The 18,850-nt window shown below is 36.9% G+C and overlaps 1 protein-coding gene across 1 annotated transcript in view; it reads left to right on the top strand.

Annotated features, from left to right (window-relative positions):
- The window catches only part of LOC140142410 (inositol hexakisphosphate and diphosphoinositol-pentakisphosphate kinase 2-like), a 65,007-nt gene continuing 46,157 nt past the window's right edge, over window positions 1-18,850 (top strand). Inside the window, exons 1-4 of the mRNA XM_072164380.1 lie at window positions 1-157; window positions 3,010-3,138; window positions 16,316-16,647; window positions 17,881-17,960. Coding sequence (XP_072020481.1) covers window positions 3,031-3,138; window positions 16,316-16,647; window positions 17,881-17,960 — 520 coding nt within the window. The 5' untranslated portion in view covers window positions 1-157; window positions 3,010-3,030. The remainder of the gene's footprint in view (window positions 158-3,009; window positions 3,139-16,315; window positions 16,648-17,880; window positions 17,961-18,850) is intronic.

Raw genomic sequence — 18,850 nt, 5'->3', positions numbered from 1 at the left:
CCTGTTGCTGCTGTGGATTGGAACTGCCCGAAAAGTCAGGAAAAAGCCCCGGAAAAAGCTTTCGAGCTGAGCTTAGCCGCGCAGATTCTTCCATGATATCTTTGTTTCAATTAAGGTAATGGATTGCAAAGTTAGGACGATGTGGATTAAGCTTTAGGTAGGTATTTGCATATTAATAATTTGTTTCAAATGGCATGAATGGCACGCATGCAAGTAATGCACGGGTGACATGATGAAGTTGCCGAATTCGGCAACTTTTCATTTATTTGTCTTGCGTGATTATTAATAGCCCTACACTACAGTAAAATTAATGTTTTTCCGTCGTAACTAAACCTATCGACCTAATTTCTTTAAATTGACATATTTTGTACATTAATATGTGTAGACAAGACATTAAATCACGAAAAAAAAGGGGGTGCCAGACCGGACCTCACTTTATCAGTTTATGACTTTTGAGCACAAGCGGCTACGCCTACGCCCTACGGGACGACAGCCTAACCTTGTCAATCAAACACTCAAGCTATTGTTCTCTCTCCGAGCTTCTCCGTGCCTGTGACCGTTATCCACTCAATAAGCCCAATCGCCATTCTAACTTCCGTTTTTTTAGAGCAGTTTTGGGACTCGACACTTTGACATATCTGGAAAATTGACGTAATTATTATTAATTTTCTTATTATTGTCGTAATTTTGATCATTAAAAATACCAATTAATTAATTTATAAAATACTAATATTTTTCATATAATTTTTTTTTGTTTTAAATATTGTAATTTGTAAAACATTTTAGATTATATTTTGTACGTACAAAAGCCCAATATTTCTGAATTTTCTGAAAGGTCAAAGGACAAAGTGTCCCAAAACTGCAAAAACTGTCCTACAATGCATTGCAAACTTCCAATGCCGATTGGGCTTATTACATATATCGATCGGAAGTCGGGGCACGATGCATTGATACAAAAAATGACAGAAAAACAAAAGAAAAAAGAAAGAAAAAAAACCACTGAAATACATCATCATGATCGTAGGCAGTGTTCGAAATAAGCACTTATCCTCTTGTCCTCTTGTCCAAAAATCACTGGGGACAACCATATTGAGCTATGTACTTATCCCTGGACAACCACTATATTTTTCCTCCAAAAGTATTACACATTTTGGGGACAACCAAAATGTAGTGAGGACAAGCAGAATTTATACTTTCGTTATCCTCGGGATAACCTCCATATTTTCCTTATTTCGGACACTGATCGTAGGCCTAGCTATTAATAGGTTGAAAGAGTAAAATATTACAGGTCTATAATGAAATGAATTGTGTATTATAAGGCCGTATAAAATTAATGTTTTGGTTCTCGTCCAGAGGATTTTCATGAATTGATGAGGGAGGGAGGTGTTTTTTTTTTTTTTTTTTTTTCCAATGTAAAATTAGCATTGTCAGTAGTTTTCGGTCTTCTCCAACAGTGCTCGAGGAAGCGATGAGGCCCTTTTTTTTTTTTTTTCAAATGTGAGATTCTGAGGATAAACCCCTAGAGTACCACAAAAAGACTTGGAAGTGATGCTTGTTCTCTAATAAACTTATTTATATGTATGAAGATTTCATAAATCATTCCAAAGTCTAAAAAATTGAAAAATCTAAAAAAAAAAAAAAATCTGACAAATCCCAGAAATTGAGGAGGGAGGGGCGAGAACCAAAATATTAATTTTACACGGCCTAATAGAAAAACAGTAAAAATGTAAGCCAATTTAAGTAATGAAAAAGGAAATATAGGAACGAATTGAGAAAGAAAGTAAATATTTCGAATGAATAAAGAAATATGAAGAAAAAATGTAAAAGGAAAGGATCAGGAGGAAAGGAATACTATGAAATCAAGAAAGAAATAAAAATCGTAAGGAGAAAAGAAATATATTTTTGAAGAAATGGACAGAAAGATGACGAGAACAGAAATAGAAAATCTAAATTAAAATAAAGAAAAATAATATAAAGAATTACTAGTGGCATGCAAATGAAAAAGGAAGAAAAAACATTCAAATGCGTATTTATAAGAAATGAATAGGGCCTAAAGAGAAAAAGATAAAAGCAAAATTAAAGAGAAGAAAATAAGACAAATTAAATCATGAAAAATCAAAATCAAAGCGGCATGGCGTATCAGTCAATGACAAGCCTTGATTGTGTTCGTTGTCTGCAATGCGCGTGCGCCAGGCCGGTCAGCGGCATGGTAGTATGAAACCAACATTAGTTTGCTAATTTGCGTATATGATTTAATTAGCGAATATTTATAGCCATTTAAAAAAAGTAGCTCCACTATACAATGTCACTATAGGTCACCATGGTCATCCGGGTAAGTTGTTAACATCCGGGTTATATGCCGTTGACAACAAACAAAACGTAAATGCCGATGTTGTGTTGTTGTTTGGTTTTTGCGCTGCGCTGTGCTTTGTTTTCAACGGCTCCTGTTCGGAAGTGACATATTTCCGGGTCACCTACATGTACTGAGACACTTGAGGTGTCAAAATAAAGTCACCTGTCCCACCTTAAAAGAGGTGTACATTTCCAAAACTCTCTGTAGACTTCAATGGCAAAATCAGCAATTTGCCCAAAATAGACCACATTTTGCGTTGTAGAAAAAAATTGTTGAGACAAAATTATATACGATACGGTATTATTAAAAATAAAGAGCTCTGTAAAATTGCGCAAAAAACTTGGGAGTACCTGACCTTGTTTTTGTGTAAATTGACCAAAATAGGTCAAAAATGCATTTTTTTCTGCGACATCATGCGTAGTCAATTGCGCACATACATATTTTGACGTGACAAATGTGGTTGAAGTTTTGGTTGAATTCAGAGCTAATCAGAAGGCTCCTTGTCCAGATCTGCTAATTTTTGAGGCTTGGCAATTGAAACTGTTTTTGTTTGTGAGGATGATGAAGACATATTAAATAAGTAATTCTTATTGGTACGGTACCGGTACCATAAAACAATAACAAAGTATTGGTACATATCTTGTTATCCATTGCAGAACCCTAATATTAGGCCAAATATGGACATACCAGAGGAGAGTCAAGAGAATGGAAGAGAAGCTACAGAGTCTGAATCAGGACCCAAAGTGTCATTCTACCTAGGAGATGACCAGGTCATAAATAGATCGGTGAGTAGCCCTAATGCTGATCAATTATAGTCCACTCTCCAGATAGTTTATTTTACAACTTCAGACTGACAATATGCAGGTCGAGAGAAAAAAACTGGCGCCTCAAACCCATTTTAAGCTTTTTGTTGAATGCACATATTCAATACAATTCAACCCATAAAATCTTATGTGGAGCACCCAAGTATAATACTTGAAATTATAGGATAAAGTGCTTCATTTTAATAACATTCGGAAAACATTTTTGAAAACTTGATGCAAATATTCTTGCATAATGTTATCAGGAGTTGACAAAATATATTGCACAAATGTTTGCCAGATGATATTTTATATTAACAATTTCACAGCATTTTTTAAATGTTGTTGTAGTGTTTTTTCATATGAAACATTTTAAAAATGTTTTCATGCAGCTCATGCCCTTATAACTAACATTACCTGTGTTATTAAAATGTTTGAGCACAAATATGTTCCAATATCTGTGGTTTGAGCAAAAGCAAAATGCATGTATAAGGCAAAAAAGATATGTCTCAAAGCCCCCGGGGCCCGGGCGCATTCATTTTTCTTGGTGCGTCCATGTCAGCTGAAACGGCAAATTCATTTTTTATTTAGTTTTTTTTATAGTTTTTTTGCCTAAAATCATGAAATTCTGCGACATCATGGAAAAAATTAACCAACGGCACCGACTCACTCTGATGCCTTCCAATAGGAATGCTACAAACATCATTTGAACCTACATGTAATCAAGGGCTTAAAGGCAGCCAGCCGTGTAGGGAGTGTGTACACACCCAAATGTGTACATCCATATCGAAAGGATGCACTTGTCGGCTGCTACATGTGTCTCATTTTGCATAATAGCTAGGAATATATAACAGATTCATCTCAACTGGAGGTCACTTCAAAATCGTCCCAAAGCCAGGGTTTAGGGAATGTTCTAGCTGTACTCTCAAACCATGTGACTTGGGGATGATTTGAAATCACCTCCACTTGATATGAGTCTTGTTTTTGTTCCTAGCTAATTATGTAAAAAGAGACACATGTAGCAGCCGACAAGTGCATCCTTTGATATGGATGTACACAAATGTGTAAACACACACCCAGTTTTTGCCCACATGGCCTATACTTTGTACACAAATCTTAAATTTACACACCCAGTTTTTTTAATTTACACACCCAAACCTTTAAATCCTGCCTAAGACCCTGCATGTAATACACAGATTTTTATATCTTAGTATCTTACGCTCTTCTCCAGCATGCCTCAGTGGCTCAGTTGTCTAGAGTGTTGTGCTAGTATTACAAAGGTCGCTGGTTCAAATCCGGCCAGATGCACTATTTTATATATTTTTTTTTTTTTTTTTTTTTTTTTTTGGCGTTCAATGTTTATGCGTTGGCTGCTCTGGGGAAAGATTAAATTTTGTTCCTTCCAATCGACCCATCCTATCAAACCAGATATTGTATTGAATCACATCACATCAACTCAGTCAGTGCTACACCCCTTTTTGAAATGCTGGTTACCAGCAACTTTTATACTATATGTTGCTAGATTGACTAGTTACCGCATGAAAAAATTGTTTGGTATCTTAAAGCCATATTATAACATTTGCTGAGGAGAACGCCCTCAAAAAATTTTAATTCTGTTTTTTACATGATTGTAATGTAAATTGGGTAGTCGTAAATCCCAATTTTCTATGCTTTACCTCATTTGTTCAGCTCAAAATTAAAAGGGGACATATCTGACAGTAAAAGCTAACATTTTATGGAAAATTAATACTAATCTATTTTTACAGAAATGTTATAATATGGCTTTAAATTAGTATTAATTACTGATTGTTTGGTATCTTAAGGGGGTACTACACCCCTGCCCAATTTTGTGCCTATTTTTGCATTTTTCTCCAAAATTATAGCGCATTGGGGACAAGTAAGATATGTATATTATAGGGGCAAGGACTACAACTACTGCAATAGAAATTTTATTTCAGCACAGACAACAGTTGTGGAGTTACAGTCAAAAATGAGGGAAACCCAATATTTGATCAATAAATCAATAACTACTTGCTTTGAGTTGCTGAATTTTCAGTACAGTAGTTGTAATCCTTGCCCCTATAATATACATATCTTACTTGTCACCAATGTGCTATAATTTTTGAGAAAATATAAAAATAGGCACAAAATTGGCCAGGGTGTAGTACCCCTTAATTTTATGACTATGTGGTCAGAAATGGGATTGTCTGGGAATATTTTGCTTTAGAAATGCAATGGGCATGGAAAGGAATACCGAGCGGCAAAACTGATCTTCTATGCATCCAGACTCGATAGTCCATCACCCCTTCTGAAAAAACTGCACTGGTTACCGGTCACAAAACGTATTCAATTTAAGATATGTCTTCATGTTTACAAATGTCTCAATGACTGTGGTCCTGAATATCTTGCCAACTTACTCTTCTTGCAATACCATTTAGTAAGAAATGTATAGGTGAACAAGCCTTCTCTGTTGCAGGCCCATCACTTTGGAACTCACTTCCGCAGCATGTAAGAAATGCCGGCTCAATTGCAGTTTTCAAAAACTCTTGAAAACTCATTTGTTTTAATCTGAATTTGTATTTTTGCTTTGTATTATATTTCATGTGGTATTATTTGTTGTATTTTGTATGGCGCCTTGATCATAATGGATATTGCGCCTTATAAGAATTTAATGTATGTATGTATGTATGTATGTACTATAGGACTACATGCATGTAATTTGCATTGGTACTATCATAAGTGGTAATTTTCATGAGGGTATTATTTTCGCAGATTTCCCGATTGGAGTGCCATCCGCGAAATTAACACCTTGCGAATATATGTATAATGTATTGCAAATATAGGGCAAGACTAGGCAATCGCAAAAATAATAATCACTAAAATGTCTCCAATTCGCGAAAATAACTGTACGCGAAAATTACCACTTGAACAGTATCCATATTAAAATAGTCAACAAGTATAAAGTCTGCTCTACATCTTTTAATCAGTTTAAATAACAAGTAGACTGATAGCATAATTTACTTCCAATGGAATCTCTAGTGTTGTAGAGCTGACCCATGGTTAGATAACTCCGAAGCGAATGTTGACATTTAGATAGACCTTTAAAAGGTATGCCACACTGTGATCAAGTGCAGCTGAAGTCACGTTCACACGGTCAGAATCAAGGCAGACAGAAGCCCTGTGTCCCGGGCCCTGTGTTTGAGTTGCATCAATTGATCGGAGTAACAGGGTTGATGAGTAGTAACTGTGTGAACTATGGTTGGAGTAAGTTTATTGAACCTCATAAGATCCAGGTTAATATTCATATTTTGGGTCCTTTCATATCAATCATGAAATGCCAAGAAGTATGACCCTCGAGTGGTGTCATATGAAAGAAGAAAAAAAGTAAAGAATATAATAAAAATATTTTCCTCATCCTTGGGTGATACTCATCGTAAGCCTCAGGTTGATGTTCATATTTTGGGTCCCTTCCATATCTGGAAAGAAATTTTAAGAAGGTATGCCCCCGGACTGCCTTTTGAGGAGAGCGAGAGCAATCACTCTCTAATGCTCTCTTTAAATCTCTTCATAAGGCTCATATTCCTTTCAAAGACACACATCAATATGCATATTGGGCCTTTTCTACAAAAGTATGACACCGGGCCCCCAAGGTGGTGTAATGAAAGAGCAAAAGTGGAATGACAATATACTGCCGAAGCCCCATGGTTCAGCTATGGTGCACTGACCACTCTAGTTTATTGCTATAAGTGTAAGTTTATACCTAGGAGTAACTACCATGTGAACACACTATTGTTTTTAATTGCCACAAAAACAGTGTAGATATGAGATGGTAATTCACCAGACAGTAAACAAACACAGTGATATGATATTTATTTTACACAAAGACAGACAAGTCAATATAAATTTGTCCCAAAATACAACTTTTAGACAGTTGAACAGACAGCGCAACACAACACGCACTCAACATGCATGCTAACTGCTTAATTTATTGATCATAATGCCGACCATTGATAATGATGAGGTAAGTTTGTTTCAGGAAGAGTAACTTTAAATCGGCTTTAATAGTAGGCCTACCCAGTGGCAGCACCAGAAGGGAAAAAAATTGTGTGTCACAGGGGAATTTTACTCATTAATTGCCGCAAAAGTGAATATTTTTGTAGATTGTGTTTTTACTGGTGGAGGGGTGCAAGAGTTCTGACTGGGGCCCAATTCTGAATGGGTCATGTAATTTGTGATATATTAAGGGGTACTACACCCCTGTCAATTTGTGCCTATTTTTGCATTTTTCTCAAAATTGTAGCACATTGGTAACAAGTAAGATATGTATATTATAGGGGCAAGGACTACAACTACTGTACTGAAAATTCAGCAACTCAAAGCAAGTAGTTATTGATTTATTGATCAAATATTGGGTTTCCCTCATTTTTGACTGTAACTCCACAACTGTTGTCTGTGCTGAAATAAAATTTCCAGTGCAGTAGTTGTAGTCATTGCCCTATAATATACATATCTTACTTGTCCCCAATGCGCTATAATTTTTGAGAAAAATGCAAAAATGGGCACAAAATTGGGCAGGGGTGTAGTACCCCCTTAATAGTACATATTTTTTGACAAGTGATTATAAATTGAAACTGGGTCTAATTTGCCCCCTGCAAAATTAAAACACCACCAAATTTGACATTCTGCCCGTCAGGCGCTGCATATCTGGTGTAAATGGTGATGAACTCAGTCAAATTTGCAAATCTAAGGCTTTTTGTAAGCATACAACTTAAATAAGTATGAAACTGAATGGAGTGCTACATGTAAGTAAGTCTTTTGTGTCATTGGTATCTGTTTCATAGGCCTTATTGCCGGGGGGACTTCAACATGAAATTGATATAGGTGTAGGGCTGACATTTTCACAGTAAGGGGCATTCAGTGAGGGCAAAATGTCAAAAATATGGGGTCATTGGGTGAGAACATGGCCTTTTTCTTAAATGGAAATTTTGGGTGAGAACCGAAATAGTGCCACAGAAACCCCTAACATTGAATTTCTAGTTCTAAATGGCTTCAAATTTCTTTGTTTATTTTTTTTTCAAAATAAGTAACATAATCAGTGATACAATGTAAATGAAATTTGCTGTTCAAATTGAAAAATAAGGGCCTTTGGGTGACAGATCAAATGGAAAAATAGGGGATCACAAGTCTTTTGTGTCATTGGTATCTGTTTCATAGGCCTTATTGCCGGGGGGGACTTCAACATGAAATTGATATAGGTGTAGGGCTGACACTTTCACAGTAAGGGGCATTCAGTGAGGGCAAAATGTCAAAAATATGGGGTCATTGGGTGAGAACATGGCCTTTTTCTTAAATGGAAATTTTGGGTGAGAACCGAAATAGTGCCACAGAAACCCTTAACATTGAATTTCTAGTTCTAAATGGCTTCAAATTTCTTTGTTTATTTTTTTTTCAAAATAAGTAACATAATCAGTGATACAATGTAAATGAAATTTGCTGTTCAAATTGAAAAATAAGGGCCTTTGGGTGACAGATCAAATGGAAAAATAGGGGATCTTCGGGTGACAAAACATGTGTTCGTAAACAAATACGGGGTTTTTGGGTGACAGCAACACTGAAAAGGGGGGTCTTAACGTCCCTACATATGCGTCACCTCCAATATTGGAGTGCTTCCCGGGCCTTATTGTCCCATTTCACTTGTTTTGTTGTTGTTGTGATTTGGAAATAAAGTTGATTGATTGTTGAGGAAGCTTTTCATGTGAGCAATTTTACAACACAGTGAAGATATATATACTGCCCTCTATTTATAACATTGGAGCTAAGTGCTCCATGTGAATGATATGTTAGAAGAGGGCAGTTTTTATCAAACAAAGTTATTATATGGTGCAGTGGCGTGGCGTGGGTCATCATATTGGGGGCACCGACCTTGATGGGGGGCACGGGTCTGATTAGGGGCACAAGCCGTTTTTGGTACTTTTCCTATGGGATTTTCTAAATTTTGCAATCGATTGGGGGCACCCCCCTCCCCGTGCCCCTATGACGCTACGCCACTGGTATGATGTAGATGGGGACATCAGTCATGATGTTATTGGATGGTACCAGTTGGAACCCTTGGCCCCCCGCCCATGACAAGTACATGCTTTAATGAAAAATCAGCATTTCAACCCTTTTGGCTCCTTGGAGATTTCCCCAGAAGAATTGGGTATAATAATAATGTAATAAAAAATTATTTAGCAAATGTCTGATGCTGAGAACAACTCCTGCATGATTTACAAAATATGACAAAGAATGACATGGAACTTTTGTGTTTTTGTTTTTGAAGATTTTAGACAACTTTTGCCAATAAACCAATTAAAAAAATATATCTAGTAACATTACTGATGCAATTTTTTTTATGTTTTCTTAAATTTAGGTATGTTTTGCTTACAATAAGACAACAATGAACTCTACTTATAATTTTGACCCTTTTGTCACACTTTGGTGCCATTATTTCTGATTATACACATGCCTATGCATTGCACACATGGAAGCCTGCAAATTGCAATTATTATTGCAGCGTCCTTGTGTGCAGATAGAACTGACAGGTTGTTTACGCTTGATTCCAGCATATGATTCCAGTGAATTGGTATCATGCATAGTGCAGTGGTAGCATGTACATTGTATAGCATGTCAAGAACATACAAAATAAGAACGTACAAATATTTTGTACGCTTGAATTGATGGAAAGTGGCAAATGCCAAGAACAGCAAATGGAAAATTGCTGTACTGGATGGACACCTATCAGTAGCAATAATTGAAACTGCTGTGGCATAGAGTTTGATCAATGAATATAGATTGTAATTAGCAGGGTGGATTAATTAAAGCACTTGGCATGCCATATTGAGCTATAAATAATAGTGCTAGCTGTGGACCTGGTACAGTGGTAATGGTGTCAATGTGCTTGCTTATATAAATGCTGCAAGCCTGGCTGCAAGTTAGAATAAAACCACAATGAAACGCATGTACAGGGTAAGTTGTTTACAACTCATGTTGGTATAGTCGGCCGCAAGTTCATTATACTTCCAGTACTGCATATTTCTAGAGTTTGTTTGTGGCAAGTTATATGCATTGTTGAGCAGAGTGGAGTATATGGGGTGTGATTAAGTGGGCGGGTCTGATGTTGTGCAGAGGGGGTACTCACATGTAAATGTGGTATGCATGGGCGTGTGCACGATTTGTTAATGCGGGGGGGGGCTGAATCTAAATCGTTTGCGGCACTAAGTATATTGCGTCGCGCTTGCGCGACGTAGGGGGGTGTCTGAGGGGGATGTGGCCCCCTCAGAAGTGAGAAACTTTTGCAAAATGAAGGACCAATTGAGACCATTTTGTGGACTATTTTGGTATTATTATTGTGCACAATTTGAGTTTGAAAAAGCCGAAAATTGGTGAAAAGAAGCTATTAATTAAAAAGCCATTCGTGGACAAGTTCTCACTATTATTAAATGTATAAATTATTACTGTAAACATTAAGTGCCGGTGTCCAAAGGAGAAACAGAAAAGGTGACACAGGGGGGTGTCTGAGGGGCGCTGTGCCCCCTGAGAAGTGAGAAACTTTTGCAAACTGAAGGTCCAATTGAAGCCATTTGGTGGACCATTCTGGCACTATTATTGTGTACAATTTTAGTTTGAAAAATCTGAAAATGGGTTAAATGAAGTAAAGCCCAAATTGAAGCCATTCGTGGACAAATTTTCACTATTATTGTATAAATTATTGCTTTTAGTGTTGGGTGAAGCGAAAAGGGGGATTTGTTTATCCATACACACTGTGTATTAACACAGGGGAGTTGGAAAAATTTGCAAAATGAAGGTCCAATTGAAGCCATTTGGTGCATCATTATTACACTTTCTTTAAGCATGTTAAGGGTCTAGAATAGAGATTTGATTATTTATGTTCACACAGACATGTTACACACAGCACATTACGGGATAAAGTGGGCAGGCCCCCCAGTCAAAAAAGTGGAGGGGCCACTGGCCCCCTGCCCCCCCGGTTCCGCCGCCGATGGCAGGGGGTGTCTCGAGGGGGATGTGTCCTCTGAGAAGCTAAATTCTGAGAATGCAAATTGGTAAATACTTTTAGGCGCAAATTTCTAGAAAAGGCGATGAGACGATACCAATATAGGTAGTTCTATACCAGCTGGATGACCCAAATGTGTTTTTGAAGAATATTTTGTTAAAATTTTGCCCATATCATTGAAAACCCAGCTCTGTTTTTGCCAAAATCGGTTGATTTGGACTAGACATTTTTGAAGAAAAAAAATCAAAATACATTCAATATAAGCTTCCAAAAAGTCCGCAGAAAAATTAGAAAGTGTCTACTCTATAATAAATCACATCGATCATATACATATTATATATGCACAATTTTTGGATCATGGGTTAAGGAAGCTTGTCAACACTGGCAGGCCAATCGTTTGCGGCGGTCCACGGGGCTGGCCCCCTGGTGGGGGCCCCTTACGTAAGAAAATTTTGTATTTGGTGAACTAAGAATGCATAATTTCAGGCCCTCTTTTAGTCTAAATTCACCAAAAGGGTATATGTGATTTTTTTTGGGAGGTGCAGGGCAAAAGGATACTCCAGCCCCCGCCACCCCCACTTAAAATGTTGGGGGCATATCTCCTCCATTCCCCTGGATTACCTACGTCTATTCTGACGTATCATGGGCCTGTAATATGGCGGCATACCGGGTACTCTAAATCTATTAAGCGGGGAAGGGGGGGCTCAAATATTGTTAGCTATCATTGGCTTTCTTTGTTTCCTTTTCATTTACTTCTTCCTTTCTTTCCTTTTATTTCTTCCTTTTCTTTTCTTTCTTCCTTTCTTTCCTTTCTTCCTTTCTTTCTCCTCTTCTTTTTTTTTTTGGGTCCGTGCGTGCGGGGGTTGAAGCCCCAAAGCCCCGGACACGCTAGTGGTATGGGTATGTGACACGGTCAAGGGTCCCTTTTCAGGCTCTCCAGCAGTTCCTCAAGACCCACATTTGGATCATGCTCCAGTTCTTTGAGCCCCAAACTCTGACAATTGTAGCTCTTTAGCTGAAATTTGGAAAACTTTGGGATTCTTTAGCTCCAAAGCCTATAATTTGACTCAATTTTAGTTAACAAGACCCATCAAAATGTTAACATTTCAGTTCATCAAGCCTCTATTTTGCACCAAATCAGTTCTTAGTTCCCAAAGTTTGGCGCTCCGCGCCGCACACCCAGGCTACCAAAATTTCCATTTTCCTCTCAAGTGATCAAGCTTTAGTAATCAAATGTAACAGGACATAATTTTAACTGGTAAATTTTAGCATTTTAATATACCCTCACACCGGGCCCTCAAATTGAGTCGTTTGGGTGGTTGCTGTGTGGTGCTCACATGGTAAAGAGGATTTCCAATAATAAATTCAATCAGGTGTATTGTTGTTGCATGGTGCTCACATGGCACTGTCATGAATTACAATGAAAGATAAAAGGAGCTTAGTGTTGCCATGCAGTACACAGTTCGCGCACAAGTGGGCTACTTCTTATTGACCAATCTCAGGACATGTATAAATAGTACCCCACCCAGGTAGTAATAATTTAATTGGGTCTTGAGGAGTATTAAACCTGTCTCTCTAAAGGCAAGTGATATTTTACATGTAATATTACATGTGGGCAATTCCACGGTAACTCGTGCTACACTTTTGGGTGTCCTTTTACATAATTTGTGCTCCAGCTTTTAAACTTATTTGATTGGAATCTTTATTTTTTGTATTTTAATACCCAACATTCAAGGCTAGATCCTCATAGTATTGCTAATTCAGGATATCAACTTTTGTATGCGTATGGGACAGCTGTAAAATCGGTAACTCGTGCTACGAGCTGTGACATGCTTAAAAATCACTCATTTTTATTTTGATGGTGTTCTAAAACAAAAAACACTAAAGTCTTATTGATTATATGAGAAGTAATTGCTATGATAAGGTTTGTTTTGGTATACCTTAAAAAGTTGTGCCCCTCATAGTTTTACATTGACTGGTAAAAACATGGTAACTCGTACTACGGTAACTTCGTGCTACAGTTTGTCCGGTCATATATAAAATGGTATTGTTCATCTAAATGTCAATTTTTTTATAACAATTCCTCAACAACTGGTGTAATGATCAAATAACTCAATCTATGTACAAATAACCCCCAAATAACCCATCTATGTACAAATACCACTATTCAGTGTATGTATTGACAGCATTCAGCATACAATGTACAACACACATTACATACCGTACATACATCCCAGCATTACATACCGGGTACATGTACTTTTAAGTCAAATGCCTTGCTTCATCCTGTTTGGCTATTTCATACTACAGGGCTTAAATTTAAACAGTTGACTTGGAATAGTCAACGTTGACTTGAACAGTCAACAAATGATAAAACTTTTATTTCCAGGTTATTTGATCCTAAATTCGTTCACAAAACTTGTAATGTTCATGGTTATTTATAATGATCGGCTAGAGTTTTTTTTTTAATTGCTTTCTGAGGTATAGAATGTTTGGTCATCTTTTGATTGAGACAATATTTCCTGTGATTTCTTGCTTGGTGCATTACTGAAATACAATTTGCCTGATTTCAATCACTTCACCTGGAAAATGAGCCTCATTACTCTCAGCAACAAACCAATTTCCTATACAAATCTCAGAACTATACAAATCTCAGTATCAGTAATGTCACTGTGGCTGTTAATCTCAGGATTTCCAGTATCTGTATTAATTGATTGGTTCTTAGGCTAGAGATCCTAGGGGGACTAAAATTTTGGTTGCATCATTTTGACCAGGTATTAATAGTGGGATATATACTATACATGTAGCATGTTTTTTAGAGAGACTGTACAAAGTAAAGTCTCTGAGCTTCAAAAAAAAGACTATATTGGTGTGTGCAAAAATTTGGTATTTACACTATTTTTGCACATGATCGAGGTGGAAACTGGCTCCTTGAATCTTTTCTCTATCTTCGCCTTCCATATTTTTACTTTCATTTTCCTGTCAGGAGGGCACTTTTCTCTTTATTTTTTGGCCCCACAAATATGTGTGCTTGCCTGGTTGTTTGTTTCTTTCTTTCTTTGTTTTGCTATCCGGGGAGCAAATTCATTAATCCACTGTGCAGCTCCAACACGATAACTACAAAGTTGGTACCGGTATGGTGATAGGATAATGGTGGCTTGATGTGCTGTGTAGTTTTGTGTTATGTTATTTGCATACATGTATTTATGAATATTAATGAGCTTATTTGCAAATTTTGCCTACATTTTCATTAATCCACTCTGCAGCGTAAACGCAATAACCAATCAGATATTATGGCCTGATGTGCTGTATAATTTTGTGTCATGTTATTTGCATATTTATGAATATTAATGAGCGTATTTGCATATTGCATATTATTTTTTATTTACAAACCTTTGTTAATGTTATTTACACACTTGTATGTGTGTGTGTGTGTGGGGAGGGGGGTGTGTGGGCAGTAATTACGAACTGCATAATTCTAGTTTGTCATGGGGCAGTCTGCCCCCTTACCCCCCTGGCTACACTGCTGCTAGAAAGCTGTTACCATGGTCACATATAAATGCATATATATTCATGTACATGTAGTTGGGATATCCTCTATTGCTGCCAAGTGGTAATTGCATTACCTTTGCTGGTACAGGGGGAATTGGGCTATGGTAACTCGTGCTACATCGGTAACTCGTGCTACTGGTAACTCGTGCTACAGTTTTTAATGGGTCATTATTATGTGATGGATAGTGTTTTGTATATTAATTTCCTATTTTTACTCAAGGCACTACTAGTAGAAGAAAAATAATAAGTGGCATCAATTAAATTGCCAACAATTTGTAAATATATTAAAAAATGCATCTTTCGGTAACTCGTGCTACACCATATTTAGTGCTATGAAAACACAATGAAAGGAAAAAAATAGCGGGGGACTATTCAAAATGTGAAGCATATTTCTTGAAGACCATATTTCATAGATATAAAATGTATCAAATTAAAAAGAAAAGTGCCCCTGTGTAATAAAATAGGCCCACTTGGAAAATATCTAAGTTGAACAGGATTTTTGCACTAAAAATACACTCTCCGAAAAAAATACTTTTTTTTTAAACAAAATGTTAGAAAAATGCCGAAAAAAGTGTAGTTGAACATTACGTCTGTTTGGAATAATATGAAAGTTAAAAAAAATACATAGAGGCAATTTTATTTTTTTGAGTCATGTCCACTTTTGCTTGGAATTGCCCATATACACTGTAGATTTTGATAGTGATACATACATGTGTAAGTGGTAGTTTGTCTTGTATTCTGTAAAAAAAAACAAATTAGGTCCTCAATCAGTGTAATTATGTTTCTTCTTCTTGCTCAGGAAGAAGGAATGTTTTTCCCTAATTTCTCATCTTCCTAAAATAGAACTTAATTTTAATTTTAAATATACCACATTTCTCATTTGGTGGGAAGGGTTTAAGCACCATATGGGTCAAGTTGAACATTTTGTAAGCACCCAAAGCATGTTTGTTTGGTTTGGAATTGGGCTGCCAGATAAGCCGCCTGTTGTCTGTATAAAGTTGGCAACCCAGGTTTAAAAGGCCTGTTTTGTTGCTTGTATAGCAGGCAGAAGGAACACTTGCTATCACCTTCCTGCTGTCAGGTGTTCATTTTCCTGGCTGCCTCCCTGTCCCATCATAGACTCTGGTCCCATCTACCAATGTTGTTAAAAGAGCTTTGGAGCTTTTCGTGGAAGTGGGTATGTATTAATTGTTGGCAGGGCTTTTCTTTTTGCCGCTGGTATAGTTCTGTTGTATCAAAAAATTGATGTGAAATTAAGACTGGATGTGAATATTGGGTTATATGGTGTGTATCACATATTGACTTATTTGGCAATTGCAGATATACCAACAAGTGGAAATCGGAGAAATGTTGAGTAGGTGGGTTGTATCGGGCATGGATTATTAAGTGTCAGCAATTCATGAGTCTTTTAAAAGTTGACTTATGGGGCAATAGTACAATAAATATGTACTCATTTTGATGTTTGTCATATTTTTTTATGTACTGCAACGGCATAACCAAAAGTGAGTACCATTGAATACTTTTTAGTTAATTCTGTTTCATTCTGGTTTTATTCCCTAGGAAACGGATAGCCCTGTCATTGGACTGACACCATGGGACGCCATGGAGATGAAACCAAAAGTCATCGCTGGGATCTGCGCCATGAGCAAGAAATCACATTCCAAACCAATGCGAGAGATTATCAAACGTCTTGAGAAATTTGAATGCATCTCTATCCTCATATTTGATGAGAACATGATTCTGAATGACCCAGTGGAGAGCTGGCCAGAATGTGACAGTCTAATTTCATTTTTCTCCAGTGGGTTTCCACTGGAGAAGGCAATAGCTTATGCTAAGCTCCGTAAACCTCTTGTTATTAATGATCTAGAAGCACAATATAGTTTGTTAGACAGGTGAGTTCTTGCAGCATAGTTATGGGGGGAATAAGCTGACATGCATAATAGTGCATAGGGAACACACTACATGTTGCAAAGGATTGTGGGAAGGATAAGATATCTTCTGACAAGTTGAATACCAGTGTGCAAAATAAGCCTCAAGAAGTACACTGAAAAGTTGCTAATCCGGCCCAAAGTTACCAGGCCAAATTTATCAGATCTTTTTCATGATGCCAATAAAAATGAGCACAATTTTAATTGTTTCCATTTAGTGTCTTAACTTGTTATTTAGTATCTTAAACATTGGAAAATGGTCCATCAAAAGTTACAGCTACATGTAATCAGGCTGGTAACTTGCCTGCTAATGGTGGTGGTGAGGCAGTTACTTAAAACATGCTACTGGGGATCAAAACAATGTGGCGATCTGGCAATTTTGTTGTTGTTGTGTTTTAGTCAATTCATGGGGGGGGGGGCTGACTCTAACTAGCATGATTATTTTATGGAAGTTACGCTGTTACAAATCATAATTCTAAAACTAAAAGTAGGAAAGTTATATAGAAAGAACATAAGTTGGAGCCACAGACCTTTTTCCTTTTTAGGAAAAAAACACCTATCATGCACAACCATGAAAAACATATTTGACCAATGAACGCATATTTGATTTTGTTTAAATAGTCACGTAAGTTCTTGTTTATGAAAGTTCATCTGTGTTGGTATATATATTCAATGATTCAAACTTTTGATCATCATTGGCAGTCTCAGTCTCGCTGATGAAAGATGGAGTAACCATCTGAAAATTCCAAGAAGTAGGAATAACTTTCTTGTGTTTGGGTCAAAAGTTTTAAACTTTTAGTCAAGTCATCACTTCAATGTAATAGGCTATTCCATTTAAAATCCACACTACCCCTGTGGAAGATATCTTCCAAAGGGGGAGTATGAATTTCAAATGGAATGAACACATTACCAGCTCCATTTGAAACTCGCCCTCTCTTTGTGGAAGTTTCATCAGAGGGTGTATGGAATTTAAATGGAACTGCCTTATGTGCTCATTCCATTTGAAATTCATACTCCCCCTGTGGAAGATATAATTTCCAAAATCTTATGTGGATTTTAAATGGAAAAGCCCAGTGAAGTAAAAAAGTGAGACACTTGCATATTGTTTGCAGATAATATTTAAATTAACATTCATATTGTAATAAATATTGTAAATTACATTACATTAATTAATATTTTTATTATTTGTGTGTACAGGAGGAAAGTGTACAAGATCTTGTCAGAAGAAGGAATAGCGGTGCCCAGGTTTACAATCTTGGACAGGGATTACACATCAGGTATTGTGAAACTGTTTATGAAGACACATGTATGCACACCCCCCCCCCACCCCACCTAGACTTCTCCGTAGTCCACTTGCCCATTTTGCATACTCTGGCCATTACATTTAAGCATAAAACTCTGATTTATATTGATTTGTGTGCAACTGATATATTTTCACATCTGTATATGATCTTTTCAGTCACCGCACTCCCTCTGTTTGTTAGCTTCCCAAGTGGACTACTGACTTTGCCTTGCGGTTAAGATTTTTAACACGGGACTCTATGTAGAGTTAGGCCAATTTCTGGCCTAACTAAAATTGGCCATGATGTAATGCATCTTTAAATGGATCTGCCTTGTGATTGGTCGCCCATATCTCGCTATTGTTTAAATCTTCCGACCCGCGCCATTACCATTAACTACACCGTACACAACTATCTGTGGTATTTGCGGTGCTTTTGTGTTGACGCGAAAGTTAATCTCTCATCAAACATCTAACGCGTCTTGTACTATACCATGCTTAGTTCTTGTGGTTAATGGACTGATAAACAAGTATGCTTGACTGTGTGTTTTTCGAGAGCAAAGTCCCGGGGTAAAGTTCTGCTTAAAATTCAAAGTCCATAGTCGGATTTTCGGGTTCGCTATCAATAAACTGGTAGATTCCAAAATCAGAATTGTTCAGTATTAAAGTGAGCCATTATAATTATGCAAGATAATGTTGCATTCAGTTACTTTTATTGTCACTAATTATCTGATATTTTTAACTCTTTATGACCATTTTACTATTGAATACTTTAATTTTAATAAACATCAGTATAATTTTGAGTTCTACGAAATGGGTTCATCATGACTAATAATAACATATTTTTAATAAAATTCGACTATGGCATAGTCTACACCCCACCCCACA

The sequence above is a fragment of the Amphiura filiformis genome, chromosome 20 (assembly GCF_039555335.1).
Source record: "Amphiura filiformis chromosome 20, Afil_fr2py, whole genome shotgun sequence".
NCBI lineage: Eukaryota > Metazoa > Echinodermata > Ophiuroidea > Amphilepidida > Amphiuridae > Amphiura > Amphiura filiformis.
Note: the sequence above shows the minus strand (reverse complement) of the source record. Positions and strands in the feature narration are given on the sequence as shown.